General features: G+C 34.4%; 2 protein-coding genes across 2 annotated transcripts; one reads left to right on the top strand and one right to left on the bottom strand.

Moving 5' to 3' along the window:
* Positions 1 to 1,312: 1,312 nt before the first annotated feature.
* On the bottom strand, positions 1,313 to 14,411 carry LOC132546001 (origin recognition complex subunit 5-like). Its single transcript, XM_060209688.1, has 15 exons — positions 14,366 to 14,411; positions 13,169 to 13,307; positions 12,648 to 12,740; positions 11,774 to 11,974; positions 11,290 to 11,364; positions 11,022 to 11,133; positions 10,676 to 10,806; positions 10,305 to 10,353; positions 9,927 to 10,017; positions 9,062 to 9,120; positions 8,201 to 8,313; positions 7,862 to 7,912; positions 3,762 to 3,872; positions 3,246 to 3,358; positions 1,313 to 1,804 (listed from the first exon to the last, which is right to left on the bottom strand). The coding sequence occupies exons 2-15, from the start codon at positions 13,271 to 13,273 to the stop codon at positions 1,759 to 1,761; spliced, it is 1,350 nt and encodes a 449-aa protein (XP_060065671.1). The 5' UTR covers positions 13,274 to 13,307; positions 14,366 to 14,411; the 3' UTR covers positions 1,313 to 1,758.
* Positions 14,412 to 14,822: 411 nt separating this feature from the next.
* On the top strand, positions 14,823 to 18,993 carry LOC132546005 (LHFPL tetraspan subfamily member 5 protein-like). Its single transcript, XM_060209692.1, has 3 exons — positions 14,823 to 15,252; positions 17,715 to 17,954; positions 18,711 to 18,993. Exons 1-3 carry the CDS (start codon positions 14,823 to 14,825, stop codon positions 18,821 to 18,823), a joined length of 783 nt encoding a protein of 260 aa, XP_060065675.1. The 3' UTR covers positions 18,824 to 18,993.
* The last annotated feature ends 1,573 nt before the right edge of the window (positions 18,994 to 20,566 follow it).

Below are 20,566 nucleotides of genomic sequence, written 5' to 3'. Positions count from 1 at the left end.
TTAAAACAATTTGTGAAAGTTGTTATTTAAAAGACAGATTTCAGAAATATTCAGGGAAAAACGAACAAGAAGCCCATGGGCCTTCATTGTCACCGAGTCCTAATATATTGGTAATGATTGTTGTTTTTTGTTATTGTAACCAAACATGGTGCATTATACAGTCAAACCTGTCTGTAGAGGCTAATCAAGGGAGCAGAGAAAATTGACCTTTATTAACTGATGACCTTTGAATAAAGATTCAATTACTTTGATTTGCATTAAATAGAGAACCAAAAAGTGGTCTTTATAGACAGGTGACCTTTGTATAAAGTTGGCCTATAAGACAAGTTTGACTGTATGTAACAAAAACTTCCAACAAATTAAATTCTTTAAATAAACCTGAGCGAGAGGACTATGGACCTGCAGTGTTCACCTGGTATTGATATATATTTATACCAGCAAAATATCATACTTCTAGGCCTTTTGGTGTATGAGAAGTCTTTTTAACCAATTTAACCCTGTGACCTTGAATATTGGTTCATTCCAGGAACATACCAACCAAATATCATGTCTCTCAGCCTTTTAGTTCATAAGAAGATTTGAATGTTTTAACAAATTTGAACCCTGTGAGCTTGAATATAGGTCAAGGTCATTTCTTTGGGCAAAATTTTCAAGCATCATCCTACAAATTTTCCAGCCAAATATCATGTCTCTTGGCCTTTTAGTTCATGAGAAGAAGATTTAAATGTTTTACCAAATTTGAGCCCAGTGAACTTGAATATAGGTCAAAGTCATTTATTCTGGCTTCATTCTAGGAATTTTCTAACCAAATATCATGTTTCTTTGACAAAATTTGTCAAAGTTCACCCTTTTGGCAAGGTAAGCTAAAACAACTTGAAAGCCAACCAACAGAGCATGCTACTTGCTGGGTATCATGACCCTTGGACAATCAGTCATTAAATTCTCAAGTCATATGGAAAAACACACAAAGCCATTATTTGCTAATAATCACTCCTTTACTTAGTTAGGTATTAATGGGTAAACTCAGCTCATGTTACTGTGTACTTGGTAAAACTTGACTAAATAAGCATCTGATTAAACACTGCACATTAATCTTAACAAAAAAATCTCAACGAAAACTGCATTTCCCATAATCTTTTTGTAACATATAAACAAACAATCCAGTAGCAACATTGTACGTGAATTTATTTTCATTACAATAAACATAATCATATTTTTAAACAAAGCAAATTTAGTTATGTTATGCAACAATTCTTATAAGAAAAAATCTTTGAAGAACATCTTGCAATTCATGTAAGTATAGTATGTCACAATGTAAATGTCCATTTTATTCTGGTGATCCTTGTTATCAAGGTAAACATATTCAGGAAAAGAACAGAAAATTCAATAACTTATCAAGGTTTAATCTTTCTGGTGCATATTTCATTTCTATTTGTCAATATAAATAAGGAAAGATCAGTAATTTCCACCTGCAACAAACAGTTTTATGTAGTATCATATGAATTTGTATTTGTTAAGTATGTCATTTATGTCTTGATAAATATTACTGGCACACATTTACAGACATACTGTAAACATATAAGAGAATCTGTGCATGTCAATATCATATGGTTTACTTATATCAGCACCGTTTTTTCCTTGTTTATCCCTCCAGCTTTTGATTGGTGAAAAGGTCCAAAGTTACAATCCTGTGGCTAGCCTGTAACCAATCGGAGAAGTGCCACCTGGTGTTCAGACATAGTGATGCCACACACACCTCTACACAAAGTCATATAAATATCTCAGGACATCAAATCCAACAGTTCTGTAACAGATTCAGAGAAATTAATCTTGCAACATATACTTTAATATAAGGAACAATGGGCCTGTATACTCCTATGTTATTCTAAGCAACAAACTGAACATGCAAACATCAAGGTCAAATTTTGTAACACAATATGAAAGATGAACGACTAGAGGTTGTTGCTCTACACATCAATGGACTTTATTCATTTTTTTCCTACTTTCAAGAATATAGTGTTTACTTTTCCTAAGTAACTCAAGTAAGAGTGGCTACTAGGAAATATGGGTAACCAAGTACAATGGTTACTAGAAAACACAGGTAACCAAGAACAGTAATTACTAGGCAACACAAGTAACCCAGTACATTGGTTACTAGGCAACAAATGTAATCCAGTACAGCGGTTACTAGGTACCAAATGTAACCCAGTATCTTGGTTACCAGATAACAAAGGTAACCTTCCACAGTAGTTACTTGGCAACACAGGTAACAAAGTACAGTGGTTACTAGGCAACACAGGTAACAAAGTACAGTAGTTATTTGGCAACACAGGTAACCCAGTACACAAGGAAACTAAGTACAATGTGACAGCTGTTAATTACTACAAGTAGAACACTTATCAAAGGAAATTTCCAATTGTCGCCAAAAAATAATGAGAATTAATGACCTAAAACACTTCCTTCGTTAATAATCCTTCAGGAATAAGGTCAAGTTCGTTGTAAAAGTAAGTAGTGTTTTACCCCAAGTGTTAGGTAATTACAGCATGAGACGGTCACTTCATCATATGAAATAGAACTGGCCAATTAGTCAGGAGACGGTCACTTCACAACCTGAGAATGTAGGGATGATATCAGCTAAATCCCAGGCCTTGAAATGTCTAGTTATCTTACTACGAGTTGCTGTCATACTTCCGTGTCAACATCCAATCGCGGTAAATCTGACACAGATAACACAGCTCCACTCTGGAATGTCATTAAGGACATCAGTACTTCAAGTAAACTTTGTCAGATGATTTGTTCTTAAAAACAAAGTAGTAATACTACAGTTATATTTTTATTTCCTTTTTCACAGCAAACTTCTGTAACAATGGGACTAATCTGATGAAATGTGGATTTATAACTGAATAACAGCAGTAAGTAAGAAAACATCTTGAAGTCTTTTAAACACCCTAAACTTAGAGGAACCCTTGCATCATGATGTAATATCATACCATCCTCCTCCCGTAAGTTTCTCTAGCCAAATCAAACATTGTAACACACATACCTTCCACCTAGGCATCAAGGGTGTTGATTCCTGGAATGGACACAAAAAAAGTATGGGGTCACCTTGCTGACCACATGGGTTTCCCTGGGTACTCAGGTTTCCTCCCACAGTAAGAACCCTTGTGACCCTCTACCCAAGCCAACAAGATTCATATAAGTTGGAAAATTGTTGTAAAATAGATCAAGTTAACAATAATACTGACCTTGACACTGATTTAATGAATTCCAAGGACACTAGACATTTGTATTTAGGTGTATCTATCTGGTCATCTCCAGCCACCTGTCCGAGCATATTTAGACTGACCAGTGAGGAAATCTACAATCCATATATAAATTATATAAATATTCCCTTCACAAAATGTTAGGTCCATTACCATTTGGGGTATTCTTTGGCCTCAATCATTTATTAGTTTTATATGCAAAACTTTCATATCAAGTATTATGAACATTGCATGAATAGGCAAAATATTTTGATCCCAGACATATCCCAATTTGACCTATTTTGCATTGACATTGCATGAAGAAATAAATGATGTTCATTTTGAATGAAGAGGTGAATCATAATTTGAAAAAGAAAGTTCACAACTGATGTTGTAACTTTTAATAAATCAGCAAAATATGTATTTTCAAATAATCCCATCACTTTTTTGACATTTGTAAAATACATAAGAACCACATTTTTCTATTTAGTCTGTCCATTTATATCAGTTTTTACCAACCTGTACAAATATATTGGCAGTAGGTGACACTCTTCCCTCCACTATGGAGAAGAATATGGCCATCAGTCTGTCTATGGAAAACTGTTTGGGGCCCAGCATATGGTTACTAGTCTGTAACAGAAACACCATCAAATATAGGCATAAGTGATTTAATGTATATCATTACATCCTATCAGAAAGTAAGTTTACTTCTGTCAACTTTAAGAGGTAATAATCTAGTATCAATTTCACCCATTGTTAACACATATGGCTACATGTATTAACAGACAAAAATTGCTGTGAAGTTACCCATCTGAAATGAACTAGATGAAAGTTTACCAAATTATTATTTTTTTCTTTTTAAATTTGTTAATAGATTAGCAATAGTTATCTCCCTTTAAGAAACATCATTCTGGAGTACTGTGCTAAACAATGATGTCAATTTAGAAGACATGATGCAGACATAAAGTATATGCTTTTATTTTGATCAATAAAATAAAATATTAAATAGATTTTGTAGCCAAATGTCACAAAATTTCTTGGGATATCTGTGTTTCAGAATTCAAGATTCTATAAATCCAACAGGGTTGTTCCGTAAGGGATGTTTGTATCCCATATTTGCAAAAGTGGAAAAATCATAATTCATATATTTTTTTTAAACTGAAGTGTATATATAATGAATGTTTCAGTGTAATTATCACTGAAATGGTTTTTTATGTTTACTCCTGAGCAGGCGTAGCAGTAATGTAGAAAACATCCAGCAATATAAACAAATGTTTTAGAAACCAATAATGTCACTTATTCATCACTGGGGTGCATGTGTAGCATGTCCGTCCAGAACACTTTTATTGCGTATTATCAGAGTATGTATCACATGCATGCATACTTGACATGTGACCTATTACCGACGTAATTGTACAGTAATTTGTTTACTGTAGGATTGGCTCTTTGTATATACACTCTTGTGAATGGTCCACTCACTGCTACTCAACAATATCAACAATTTCCTCAAGTACAACGCACAAATACCAAGTACCAGCAAAGAGTGAAATTTCCTTCTAATACTAATTATTAATTAGAAACAATATTTCAGGGTTGGGAAAAAGGGAAGTTGATGGTAGGAGGGGGATGCTGTCCTGTTTTCTGGTTTCCTCACTGTTGGAAGCAGTACAAAGCAATGCCTTATTTGCTTAAATCTTATTTATAAACACGAGATCACAGAGGGATCTTGACACCCACCATTGTTTGATCTTAATATGCTCTTTGGAAGTTGGATATTTTCCCTTTTTTTCTCCCTTCTCTGTTTATGCTCTTAATGATAAGACATTTGAACATTCCTTTACAGAAAGAGCGATGATAATCTTTACCTGCCAAATCAAAAACAGCCGTCTGGAAGCCATTTTGTTTCTTCTTATCAGTCCCAAAAGCAAACGAGCACAAGGGGAGACCAATGGGAACATACATATGAAATTTGAGAGATATCAATTTAGTACTTCTTAAGAAATAGAAATAACAATCTTTACAAGGCAAAATCAAAGATGACTGCCTGTCAGCCATTTTGCTGATCAGTCCCAAATTCAAATATGCACAACTAGGGACCTAAAGAACCCTATACATGAAATTTGAGAAAGATCTATACATTTGTTCTCGAGAAATAGCAATAACAACCCTTCAAAGTAAAATCCAAGATGGCTGCCTTTCGGCCAGTTTGTTTTTCTGATCAGATCCATAATTAAATGTTCATTATTTGGGACAAAGGGGAACTTACGTATGAAAATTGAGAGAGATCCATCCAGGACTTCTTGACAATAAGCGATAACAATCGGTGAAAGTCAAAATTCAAGTCAGCCATTTTTTTTCTGATTAGTTCCAAAATTAGATGGGCACATCTAGGGACCATAAGAAACCTATATATGAAATTTGAGAAAGATCTATACAACAGTTCTCAAGAAATAGTGATAACAAACTTGCAAAGTCAAAATCCAAGATGGCTGGATGACTGTCATGCATTTTGTTTTTGTCGGTTCCAAAATTTTATGGGCACAACTAGGGACCAAGGGAAGCCTAAATATTCAATTTGTGAAAGATGACTTCCAGTACTTCTCAAAAAATAGCAATAACAAAAATTATTTACGGACGGACAAACGACAGACCATGGACACAGAGCAATTTGAATGGCCCACCACCTGATGATGACAAAATCAGGGGCAACAAGATAAATACAATATAACACAGAATATTAACAGTTTTTCTTGTATGAGTCAATTTAATGTTCAAAATGTATTTCAGTTAATCAGTTCATAACTCACTCATTCATAACTCATCAGCATATCTGGATCATTTTAAGGGTGAGGGCTTCTCCTAGAAGTAGCATGTGACTACCTCAATAACATACAGGAGGCCTGTCACATGACATTAATTAGGGTAAAGAGTCTTCCCCCAAGGACCCAATTATGTAATCACCCAATTATGTAAACACAAACTGGTCAGTTTCCCAGCTTCCTGGGAAGTGTGACACATGCCTCAGATCTTTCTCTAAAGTTGTGTATGCTTATGCTAGGCCTATGCCTTCCTGGTAGAGCTATCTTGCCTCACATATCAGAGTTATCTGTTACAAAATGTAAGATAACAATCACTGCTGAACTCCTAGATCATTTTAACTACATGAGTGGCAGGGCTTGTTACAGTAAAACAGTAATACAAAATGGAAGCACACTTGGCAGCTTTGCTATCAGAGATAATTTCATGAGCCACTTTATCATCATATTCATCATCACTTGCCTGCCCTGAAAATTAGCAAAATGTCAAACCCCAAAAAAATAGCCAACAATACAATATCCAGGATGACAGTGTACACAGGTTAAGAGAGCTCACAGATTTATTTCAAGTATTTTTTAATGAATAAATAAATCAAAAGGATACGCTGAGCATATAGTCTAGGATACATACTATTAAATACTAGCAAATACTGAAAATAAAGAAAACATCAAAACATATCAAAACAACACAATTTAAAACCCCTCTCTGGACTATTAACTCATCTCTTGACACAAAAAGAATATTGAACAAAAATTAATCAATTAATGAAATATTGACATTTATTATGCAAAATTCATATGAGTCAGAACACATAATTTCACATACTTTCCTTAGCATGACTACATATTAATCAAATCTTCAAAAGTTGTATGACCGTGAACGTAATATTTCATCAATATCTTTTAATAGGTAATTGATAATTACAATAACTGTGTATCAAGAAACAAGTTAATCAGGACATGAATTTTCATGAAGCTTTTACTGTTTACACAACAGATGGCTGTATCTGCACAACTGTTGTACGAGGGTTGATTGATAAGTTGTGAGCCTTGTATTGAAGAAGTCAAGCAAGGATGTCATTTTTCTACTTTTCCCTGACTAGTGTCATTCAGTCAGTTTATGTCAAAGCGGTAGCACTCTAAATTAAACAAGACAAGTGACTTTTGCAAAATGGACAAAAAATCACCTAAGAATATCCATACTGATATGGTAGCATTACTACTTTTAAATGCTACAGTAAAAAAGGAAGAGCCTTGGGGATGATGCCTGACCAGGAGAGCTTGGCATCATGGGCCGCTGGGTACTAAGACTTCTGAATGTTGATCACAAGCACACCAGGCAAACTTTGTTGCATGCTAATCTGAGGCAGACCCTGCTAACTTTCTGCAGAGGTTTGTAACTTATGGATGAAACGTGGGTCCATCATTTCACCCCAGAGGCCAAACAACAATCTAAACACACAAGTCTGTCATTGCCATGGCTGCCATTAACGATGGTGGCTTTGAATTAATTGAACATCCACCTTATTCATCTAGTCTTGCTCCGTCAGATTTTCATCTGTTTCCAAAATTGAAAATTGCCATTTCCATTTCCAACTTTTGGTCAGATGATAATATCATACATGCAGTGGAGGACTATCTGAATGTTCAAGAAAAGGGCTTCTTTAAAAGTGGCATTGTAGTCCTTAAGCATCCCTGGCAAAATGGATGAATACTGAAGGGGATCATGCTGAATCAATTATCCCTCATATCATCGATGTAATTGTATGAATGCTAACATTCGTGGTGGATTATTTCACTTACTCTTTCATGTTTCTTGATCAATTTGGCCCGTTTGTCAATCTTGCCAGAGTGCTGAGAGTAAAAAATAAGCAAATATACTGCAAAGTATTTAAATTAAATATTCAAAGATTTCAAAACTATCTGGTTATATTCATGATGCAAGAATTATTCAACAGTCAGAAAATAAAACTGTCGGATCATTTTAGATTTAAAATTTTAAGAACTCATTCAAGAGGTTATCATACTTCCATTATTATGATACTGGAAAGACAGAGATAACATATCACATGATGTATATATCACAACCAATAATATTGAATTATATAAGAAGTACTTCATTGCTGATTGACATAAACTTACCCTGGCAAAAAACCTGCGATCTGTCTTAGCAGGATTATAGGAAGCAAGGTAGGCAGCTATCAACAGATATTTGGAGTAGTATGGAAGTTCTACATGGTTTCTGGAGGACAAACCTACAGAGAGAAACATTACACATATATCTCTACATACACTAACAGTACTAAGGTGGTACAAGTTGTAGTAAATGTGAATATGGTAACTGATTTTTTTGTGAAACCTCCTGTTAAGACTTATAGAAAATTAGTGTTTATACTTCAGTACATTCAAAACCAAGTTTATTCAAGCCTAGGACAACTCCACTCACTGATTGTTTCTTAATTGAACCAGATACTTTTGACCTACATCTTTTTCAATATCTGAACCTCCTTTTTTTGTAAATACTGTATAGTCATTCATTTTTTTTTGCAGGGATGGTATTTTCACTATTTCGTGGTAAATGAAAATGATTTTGAAAATTTAGTCTGTGAAATAATGAGATGTGTGTATAATTTTGATTTTAATAAATTTTAATATGTTAGAATAAAATCAAATCATTTTATAAAAAATTATCAAAAACATTTTGACCGTGAAAATTACCAGCTATACAATATTTCCTCCATTATTTTATCCATAGCTACAGGGACTCGGAAATAAGTCTGCATGAGTTACTTCCCTTCTAATTAAAACAGTACCTGGTGTAACATTGTGTTATAGAGACATAGGATGAAATTTGATATAAACCTAATGTAAATGTAAACCTAGACCTGCTTTCAGAGCATATTTTATTCTTATAATCTAAAAATGATCTTACACAGGTATAGAGGGAAAAAATGAGTTACATATTGACAGGTATATAAATAGACTACCTCTCATTTGAAATACCTTGTAAAGATGGTATCTGTCCTACTTCAGTTTCCTGCTGTGCTTTTTCCCACTGAGAGCTGAAACAAATACCAAACAGTTATCAGAAAAAACAAGCCTACTTTTGTCAAGTCATTTAATCAGAAACCAAATTAAAGAGGTTCTATACAGCTGCCTCAGTCCATGTTAAATAGCAATGACAGGAATATCCTTGATTTCAAACATGATGTAAGAATGAAGGTGCTAGTTTAATAGGTACATTTAAAACAAATGAAAAAAAACCCCTAGAAAACCATACAGGAATGCTACCAAAGTGTTGAACTTATCAAGAGTGGATTGAATGTGACAAACACACCCTAACAAAGTGTGACAGGATAGCTCCCTCATGTAAACAGTCTGTATTATCTACACATCTTGATACCTCTCTCAGGTAAACAGTCTGTATTATCTACACACATTGATACCTCCCTCAGGTAAATAGTCTGTATTATCTACATACCTCGATACCTCCCTCAGGTAAACAGTCTGTATTATCTACACACCTTGATACCTCCCTCAGATAAACAGTCTGTATTTTCTACATACCTTGATACCTCCCTCAGGTAAACAGTCTGTATTTTCTACATACCTCGATACCTCCCTCAGGTAAACAGTCTGTATTATCTACACACCTTGATACCTCCCTCAGGTAAACAGTCTGTATTTTCTACATACCTCGATACCTCCCTCAGGTAAACAGTCTGTATTATCTACACACCTGGATACCTCCCTCAGGTAAACAGTTTGTATTTTCTACATACCTCGATACCTCCCTCAGGTAAACAGTCTGTATTATCTACATACCTCGATACCTCCCTCAGGTAAACAGTCTGTATTATCTACATACCTCGATACCTCCCTCAGGTAAACAGTCTGTAATGCCTTTTTCAGATGTGGTTCTATATTCTTCCACAGTTTTCTTGTATCTGAAGCTACAGCTGAGAGAGAGATGTTTTAATGAGTTACATATGATTATTATAGTGTTTCCATTTTAGTAATTGTAAAATACAACACAGTTGGAGCATAATCCAGTGGGATATCATTTATAAACTAAACAATGGATACCATAAACATGTAATAATATGTTATATCATTTAAGTTGAAAAATCTTCCTCATTGAAGTTTTGATTGACATAGAACATACACTTAATATTTAACACCACCAATTTTGTATTTAAAGACTTACCGTCCCATGTTTAACTAAATTGTGTTTTGAAAGACTTACCTTCTCCAGTTTTAATCGGCTGACAGTACTGGTCATAGTTCAGCGAAGCCTGTGGAATTACATTTCACAAGTTTACAAAATGCCCACACTATATCCCTTTGAATACTATTTTCAATTGTGAAATTACATGACAAATGTATAAAAGTGTATAAAATTGTTGTCAGGTAGGAGAATTCAGATAGAGGAGAATACAGCTTAATTTAGTAGGTGTCTAGTAGGGGAATTCAGATAGTTGGCGTTCGGTAGGAAATACAGATAGATTAAGTTGGTAAATCTGATGATCAATATGCATAATGATCATAAACATAGAAAGAATCATTTCAATATCAATTTGAAATTGAAGTACTATCCTCCAAATGTTTAGTACTTACTAAGTATCGTATCTCCCTGAGGTCTCGACATACCATGTGGAACACACTTAAAAGAAGATTAAGGTACATAGAATAGAAGTCTGCCTCACAATCCTTGGGTCGGTCTTCTGTCAGAATAGTCAGTACCTCATCTGAAGTTAGCATGAATATTGATGGAGTTTAAAAACAAAATTCAGAATATCTACCAAAGTATACATGTATCTGTTTTTTAAGCAAAGAGTGAATGTTGTCTGATGTTGTACATAACAGGATTGATGGAACCAGTTTTATATTTATCTCTATATGTATATTTTATTTTTAACAAAAAATTATCACAATACAGACTTCAGTATGTAGAGTCCCTTACCTTTTGTGTAGTCAGGAAAGTTGATTATATAGGGCTCACAGTAACCAGTCCCTGTACGAAATTTCTCCCAAACTATCTCTGTCATCAATATCACACACACATTTCGACATGTCTGAAAATAAAAAGTGAGAGTGAAATTGTCTCCCTTAGATTATTAACATGTTTTATGAATTATCTCCCTTTATAGATTATTCACATATGAATAAGTCTTTTGTAAAACTTCTTCATTAGTCCAAGAGTAAAACTAAATGGTGGTATTAAAACCTACCAGTTCTTGAAGTCTGAGAAATGATGGTATTATGTTGATCTCCTTATCTCTCAAGCACTCTGCTTTATCTAGCACCTGGAATCAACAAAATAATAACTTTCAGCAGCTCAACTCTTAATACCATATCCCTTTATTATAACAGATACTAAATTTATCAAATATTGAACAAAAGACATGAAAAAAAAATCAACTTATTCAACTTGAAATATGTTCAACTAACTTTCCAAAGTAACATTATTTTCCCTTAAAATTTAATGGAATGGAAAGCACTACCTTTTATGCGAAAGAAAATGATTCCATGGTCATCAACTTCAAAACCTATTAGTAATCATTTGTAAAAGTCAAAATTGCATGATACAAGTGTACACTAAAGAACCATGCATTTGTTCACTGAATAGCTATTAAACGATAATTCCACATACTCGCACCATTTCAATCTTTAAATCTTGCTTCAAGTTATCAAAGTCCAAAAAAAAATACTCACAATATAAACAGTTTGTTTATTAAGACCTTTATCCTCACACACTTGCTGGAATGTCCGTATGAAATCATTCATGTTGTCACACTTGAGATAGGAATCAGGGTCAGCCATGTATGATCGTAAACCCTGTAGCTTGTTGAGGATCTTCTCGTACATAAACCTCTGATTGTAACACTCCACACAGTTCACAATGACATGGGGTAGCTATAGAATAAGATATATAACAATATCATGTACAATACTAGAGCTGTCAGAGATGGGTTATGCTCCCTGATTGGGATACAATTTAAGTATGAAAAATAAAGGGTAATAAGAAAGTTATGATTCTTGTGCACTGCCCTCTTACTCCTTGAGACCTATCTACCAAGGTAGTTTCAAATTAATACCTCTTATACTTTTAGAGTAATGCTCTAGACAAAATTTAACTATGAAAAATACCAAAGGGCGATAACTCCTAAATTATGCAAAAGAGAAGGATAGTCCTTGTGCACTGCACTTTTCCTTGCTGTGATCTATCTATGTTGAGGCCTCTTACAGTTTTTGTATGGACGGACAGACAAAGCAATAAATATATGCTTTCCCTTTGGGGAGCATAATACAATGGGAATTCATATGATGAACCATAAGGGTTGCATGTTTTATGAAATAAATGCACCTGGAAATTTTCTCTGATATTGACTTTTGCCTTTTTCATCCATGGACAAATGAGACAACTTCATATGTAAAACATGATACCATTTTAGCAACATAAACACTTACACATCATTGGAAGCCAAAGTATTTGACAGAGTGTTGATTTCTCAGCAACCTTTGAATAGTAATAGTAAGGGATCTTGGCATAAGACACAATGACTGAAATCTGAAGAAAAATTCCTACCTGTAGTGTCTGAAATAATGAGTTGATGACAAGGGACTTCCCCGTACCTGTATGTCCGTACAGAAACAGAGCAGGAGGAGCAACCTGCTGAGGCTTAAATAAACATAAATACCAGTATAATAGAGATAACAAACATAAATAATAAAGAGATTGTTGGCTTCCACTTGAACAAAATGTCTGTGTACTCGATCATAGTGATCTCTGATAACAGTATCATGGTATTACTTCTTATGAACTTCATCCAGGTCTTGAAAACATGAGTTCACTGCTCATAAAATACTAGATAATTTTCATTTCCTCAAAAACATAATTACAGCAAAAATCCCTACTTCCCACAGGCAACAGGACCATATTATCTTTAAATTCACTTTATGGTTAGCCTAAAGGAAAACCTTCTAAATAAGGCTATCAAATTGACATATTTACATGATATTGCACAGTTACTTTCTTTTATAGATGTATGCCATAATAGATAAGTTTCTATAAATCTGGGTATTCAGAATTTATTCCTATGTAATTACCTGTCCTATGAGTGATATTAGAGTTTTGATTTGCCGATTCCGACAAGATATATTTTCTGACAGGACTTTGACAGGATCCGCTTTCTCTACCTCCATCTCTGCCATTTTTATCACCTAATGCTGCACTGTTACCATCCACCTAAACAAAATACAGAGGTCCACAACCTGAAGCAACATGTAAAAAATAGTATGAAAAATTTATCTTCACTGACTGTGAAGCTGCTATAAGACAATGTTAAACTAGTTTTACACAGCACTTAGAGCAAAATACTAAGTCTATGTGACAGTTTTGGTGCAAATTTAGAGAGAGAGATTTTCTTATTAGATTGTGAATATCCTTAAATATGCCAGGATGTACTACAAAAATCCAATGCCACCTCTCATAACAGGGGATTTTTTTTCTTCTGAATTAAGACATGTTTGTGTACAGGTAGGTGTTACATAGCTTTTTAGAAAAAAAACATAGTAAATGACAGTTTCCAACTCATAGGCCAAGATATCAATCAGTTTAGCTAGATTTGCAAAAAAACATCAAAAATGTATCGGCTACTTTTTTTCACAAACCACTATTCAATCTTGCCATTAAAAACAATGAAACCTAGCTTTTCAATCTTGCCATTAAAAACAATGAAACCTAGCTTTTGTAAGAAAAGCACAGGTGAGTATATTAGATTCACTTACGAGTACATGGTTTGTGGCTGTCCTTTAACAGTGCAATGGTTTTCTGAATCATAATCAAATTAGTATGACATAAAAGTTTTGGTCAGCTTTTTGTGAATATGCCACTTTGTCCACTTATGCTTAAAACCCATTTCATGGCATTTACACTAATGTGTCAGAGTTAAGGGATAACAACTCTCTGTACTAATAGGATACATTCTCCCAAATTCAAGGATATCCCCCAACCTAATGACATTTTTGTTTTTGTTGTTTTAGGAGGGGGTGACGTTCAATTCAACAAGAGGTCTCTACTGGTTCTTACTAAAATGAAAATGATTGGAAGTAAGTAATATCAAGCTTGTCATTACATCATGTGCTAGCTAATGTAGAGATCGGTCTAAGTGTGACTCCCAGGTTCAATTTTCTTTATTGTCAAAATCGAAAGTATGGATCACAGGCACGTGGCGATTCAGTCTGTCACTGTTTTATAATCGACTTACATAGGAAATATAAGATTGTCACAAGTTGACGACATACTTGTTATCAGCGTCTGTGTGTAATTCGTTGATCCCTATAATGTAAGTAGAACGTCTATATTCTAATCAATCACTGGTCGACTGCAATGCTTCATTTTTCCCACCAAAATGCCAAACGTGTCCATACCACTTCCGGTTTCCGGCAAAATATGACCCATGAACCCTGCATCTGTAATGAGCCATGTGGTATTCCTAAAATAGCTGTGGCGGAACAGGTTTGTGCATGGCGGTGTCAACAACAGGTAAGCATAGCCAATCAATGACACTGAAGGTAGAAACTTGTTCTACCAGTTTGATCGGGTGCTATTTTTAGATTGTATTTCTATTGACAGAGACTACGAATCGTTAGACCTCACCCTCCGTTTACAACATACACGAGGTCTATTTTCGACCGGTTGAAGATACGAAGGGAAGTTGTAAATATCAGTCAAACAGGTGCTGCGGATCGGGGTAGCATCATGACATCGGTAATGGATCCTAATGTGACCAAATTCAACCCAGAGACGGCAAGAGTTTACCATTTTCGTTACATGAGAGAATACCGTGCTATTTGTGCGTTATGGGGTCTCCTCACGATCATCTGGTGTATTTTGAATCTGGTGTCATTTATCCAGCCCCAGTGGATTGGAGATAGTCCCCAGTCCCCAGGATACGGGCATCTGGGCGTGTACGCTAACTGCTACCCCGATCATGCCCTAGGGGAGTACGTGTGTGATGGATCTCCCTTCAGCTGGGATTCTATCCTCAACAACTCCTTCAAGGCTACATCTTTCTTCGTTGGTGTGTCAGCTTTGTTGATGTTGATTACAGTTGCTGCCCTGCTGTTTTTCTTCTGCTTCAAGAAAACACTGGTTTTCTACTTATGTGGAATCATGGAAATCATCTCTGGTATAACACCGATATATCTTAAATAATAACTTATAAACATGATAGAAAAAATATTAGTTCATTGATACGTATAGATAAGATATCTTTATGCTTATTATTATAACTAATATCCATTTAAAACTGAATTTAATGCTGTTCTCATACATTCCATCGTTCAGTGGTAAAACTTTCAAATAGATGTATTTGAAAAGAAATCTGCAGGTAGATTTTATGGACATTCAAGTCAGATAAGTCATGCAAAAAAAATCAACAAACAAACAAACAGAGGCAGTTTCCCTGTGATATGGGTGTTTACTGTGTACGAAATAGCTGAATTAAAAATACACTGAGTTATGTATGTAAAGGTAAGTCTGAGTCATGAAACTGGTCAACAAGTTTGAGGTAGTATTTTCTAACTGAAGCAATAATTATTACGATAGATACATGTACACGAGATAAGATAAGTTTATTTCCGAAATGAACCGTGGTTCACTTTACCATACTACACCAGTTCAGGACTTAATGCAAGTCCTCTATACCAGACTCGGTAAGATACATTACAAGAAAATATGATGATGGTTATAAATTATTAAATTGCTGCAGATTACTAGTGACAATAAGGAATTGAAAAATAAGATAGTTGGAAAAGTCATTGATCATGGATAAATATTACATGTACATAATTTTGTAGTCAAGATAATAACAAAACCCTATTCACCTCTTCCCTGCAACACATCCCCACCACCCCAACCCTGCACTCCTCCTTCAAACCAACTTCCTCCAGCCACCACCCTCCTTTAAACAACACAGCTGTAATATAAATGATTCTTGTGTCTGTAAAATTATATCATGTATGTGATAGAAGCTGATTAAGAAAAGCAGTTTCAAACAGAGTTGATCAGTGGCAAAGATATCAAGATATTGCAGTGCTAGTTAAATTGTTAGGATTAATAGGACATTAACATGCAGTAAATATTTATAATCTGTTTTACGATCAAAAATTTACTTGGTATTTAAATGTCTCGGAAGACATATCCCAGTAAATTCCATTGTGAAAGGTTTTTGTGTCCTGGTAACTTGGATAGACGTAGTCATACTTTTGATGTGTTTCGCTGTATTTTAACTACAATACACACAACAGATGACAAAGTTATGTAGACCCAAGGCTTATAGATTTGTTACATATATATGGTTATTGATAAGGATGTTTTATATAGATGTGGTTGTTATAGACAGGTGGTTTGTGTGGATGTGTTTATGGATAAGAATGATTAATATAAATGTGATTGTTATATACAGGTGGTTTTTGTGTGAATGTGGTTATTGATATGGATGTTTAATATAGATGTGGTTGTTATAGACAGGTGGTTTGTGTGGATGTGTTTATGGATAAGGATGATTAATATAAATGTGATTGTTATAGACAGGTGGTTTTTGTGTGAATGTAGTTATTGATATGGATGTTTAATATGAAAGTGGTTGTTATAGACAGGTGATTTGTGTGGATGTAGTTATTCATGAGGGAGATAAATATAAATGTGGTTGTTATAGACAGGTGGTTTATGTGTGGATGTGGTTATTGATCAGGATGATTGATATGAAAGTGGTTGTTATAGACAGGTGGTTTGTGTGTGTATATCATAATTGATATGGATGTTTTATGCAAATGTGATTGTGATAGAGGGGGTGGTTTTTGTGTGGATGTGGATATGAATATTTGTAAATGTGGTTGTTATAGAGAGGTGATAATTGTGTGAATGTGGATATGAATATTTGGAAATGTGGTTGTTATAGACAGGTGGTTTATGTGTGGATATGGTTACTGTAAACAAGTAGGTTTTGTTTGACTCGATTAACTGTGGTCTTTATAGGCATGTAAATAAAATTTCTCCTTTGAATATGGTTGATAGAGATAGGAGATTTCTATTTTGATGATGGTTTCATTGATCAACGATAGAGAGGTGGTCTTAATAAAGAGGTGATTTTCATATGAAGCTTTTTCCTGTGTGGTTGTGATTTCAAAGTGTTTGTGTGGATATTGTCTTTTTTAGAAGTGATTTCATCTGACGACGAAGCCATTTTCTGTGTGGCTGTTCTTTATTGACAGTGGCTAATGTGTGGGTGTAGTCTTTATACACAGGAATTTGATGTTGGTGTGATCTGGATAAGAGAATTCTGTGGTTGTATGACCTTCATAGACATGTGAATTTTGTAATGGTGTGTTCTTGGTAGATATGTATTTTGTGTTGATGTGGTATTCATAGAAAAGTGAATTCTGTGTAGATGGGATCCTTATAGAAAGATGTTTTTGTTCTGAAGTGTAGTTTGTGTTAGTTATCTCTATTTCAGACCTCCTTTACATCAGTAATGCAGAATTACTGGAGTCTGATCATTTGGAAGGGACATTAGTGTAACAAAAATATTATGTATACAGCATTTATAGTTCACCTGCTTGGTCTGATGCTGTATTGTTTGTCTTGTAGCCTTGTTTATGTTCCTGGCTTGTGTGATCTACCCTAGTGGGTGGAATCAGGCAGAGGTGAGGACGATCTGTGGCGACACAGCAGGAGAGTACCGCCTGGGCGAGTGTGGTATTCGTTGGGCCTACATTCTCGCCATCCTGGGGATATTTGATGCAGCCTTCCTGGCTATTCTTGCTTTCCTCTTAGCCACAAAACGTGCAAAGCTGGAGATGTACTCCACAACTGGTACTGTAACTAAGTGTAAGTATATATCTGATCCACATACACTAACATATCGTGGAAATGTGACTCAGTTTTCAGTTAAACTTCCCAAACTTTAAATAAAAATATCAAACATCATATGAGATACAAAGATCAGCAGTGTGTGCAACAATTTTTTTCCCCATTCATCTCTTTTCAAGATAATATCTCTCCTACTGTAAGGATGTATATCTGAAATGTGTGGGTATTATAAGTGAGTGTCTATCCAATATGTGTAAGTGTTTATCTGTAATATAATGGTATCTAGCTGAAATATGTGTATGTCTTTCTAAAATATTTTGGTGTCTTGCTAAAACATGTGGGTGTATAGCTAAAACATCTGGGTTTTTTCCAAAACATTTTTGTGTCTTGCTAAAATATGTGGGTGTTTGTCTAAAATATTATGGTGTCTAGCTGAAATATGTATGTCTTTCTAAAATATTTGGGTGTTTGGCTAAAATTTGTAGGTGTCAAGCTAAAATATGGGTGTATTTCTAAAATTTGATTGTGGGTGTCTAGCTAAAATGTGTGGGTGTTTACAAGGTATCTAAGGTGAGTGTGATCGTCTTTAATAGAATGAAATTGTTCCTAATCAGTGCAATACAATATGAGATTTCTGGTAGAAAATGTTTTAAAGATGTTTATATACTTTTATTCTGAAGATAAATTTCTGGTTTTACATGTATGTAAGTCTGTAATTACTGTAATCAAATACCTATATGAAGTAATAATGGTGTCTTTTTTAATTAATTACAGCTGAGCTGAATGGCTATTCAGGCGACACCCTTTCGAAGCATTCCATGCCTATCCAGCCAGTCGTCGCAGTCCCAGACTCTCACTATGGTAGCCGACGGGACTTCACTCTGTGATCTTTCATTATTCGAGACCATGTGGAAGGGATCTCCCATTATTTTATACCGTATTTAAGGGATCTCTTAGTATCTCTGATCTGCCAACATACTTGCTGTCTTTTGTGACAATTTTCAAGGTAAAGTTGATGAACTGTACATTGAAACTTCAACATCCTTGAATACTTATTATACAGTGATATTTAGTAACATTTCAATGTCAAAGTGCTCCATTTTTTGAATTCAAGGATTAGGAACTACAGGCAAATGTGCTGAAGAAAAACTTACCTTTGGAAAATATGGAGCAAAAAAAAAACAGCTACCTGAAGAAAATCTTACGGAAGAACAATACATGTTGAAATAAAAACATTGATATGTGGTCCGAACAAAGCTGAAAGATCTTCATTAGTGTAGATTATTCTGAAGGTAAAGAGATGTAAAAAGAAGAATATATATTTCCAAGTATAAAGAAAGAAAAAATTTGACATTACATGTATATAGAAAACAGTTAAGAAAAATCATCTCAAAACTGAAAATTACCATTTGTGATTTCAGTCACAAAAAATATATTTAAAGACATCATGCAAATATGATAGGTATATGATAGGTTATTATAATTACAAGAGCAGTTCCCTTTATAAGTAAGGCTTGTTATTGAAGCAGCACCAATCAGTAGAAGATTAATAGGATTTATATATATACCTGAAGGTACATATATATAAAGTCTGAATGAGTGAGGGGCCAAATAACCAGTATTACAGGAAACCTGTCCTGGTCACTGGAAATGTGAGAAATAGAATCTAAAAAATATGCATGTATGTAGGTAGTGTTAAATGTTCACTTCCAAGACATGATGAAATTGAAAATAGAATATTTATCTTGGGTAGACGGAGGATGAAAACTCAGTAAAGGATTATCGGAGATTGTGCTGTTCACAGGTGTGTAAATAGGAAACTGTGTACATGTTAATATTACGTTGATGGGATTTGCAGCAGTTCAGCTCTACCATCCATGAAATAACTAATTCACAAAATGGTCTTGTTTAGTAAACTATGTTTTCTTTTTTAGAATGAAACTTTCTGTATCATAATGAAGTATATCACATATATTTTTGCAAGAGTGCATTGTTTACAAATGTATATCTACACAACGATGAAAAATGAACCTCATAAAATCTGCATTCTGCTTTAGCTCTAATGTCCAAAATATTGCTTGTCATACAATAAAAATGTCAACTTTTGAGAAAACTTCATATGCATATTTTAACAGTTCTTCCATCTTGTTAAACGACCTCAAAAGTTGATATGTTGTCTCATCTATATCTTGTATACTCCTGTCTCCTTGGTATTTAAGTCGCATGGTTTATACTGCATGGTGATTAAAATTAAGTTTACAACAAGTAAACTTATGTACTTTTTTTAGAAAATGACTGGACTTAAAGCCAATGAGGTACTAGATAGATTCTTTACATCATAATTATCAGTACACAGTACATATCTTTTAGTTGTGCGAGTGATTTTACTGTTATTACTTTCAATACGGTTTTATCTGAATAGCTTCCTATATATAACAGTTGTACACAAAAATAATGTTTATATATCTGAATATCAATATATAATGATCAGCTCAAAAATGGTTTCATCAATCTATAAACATCATTATTAATCATATTACTTTGAAATCTAAAAAAAATTTCTTTTCTTCAGACGTCCTGAGAGTGAAATTCACATTAAGACAATACATTTCATTAATTTTTATAACAAA

Source organism: Ylistrum balloti, unplaced genomic scaffold (genome assembly GCF_031769215.1).
Source record: "Ylistrum balloti isolate Yb309-2 unplaced genomic scaffold, AGI_CSIRO_Ybal_v1 Utg369872, whole genome shotgun sequence".
Lineage (NCBI taxonomy): Eukaryota > Metazoa > Mollusca > Bivalvia > Pectinida > Pectinidae > Ylistrum > Ylistrum balloti.
This window is presented reverse-complemented; position numbering and strand designations above follow the sequence as displayed.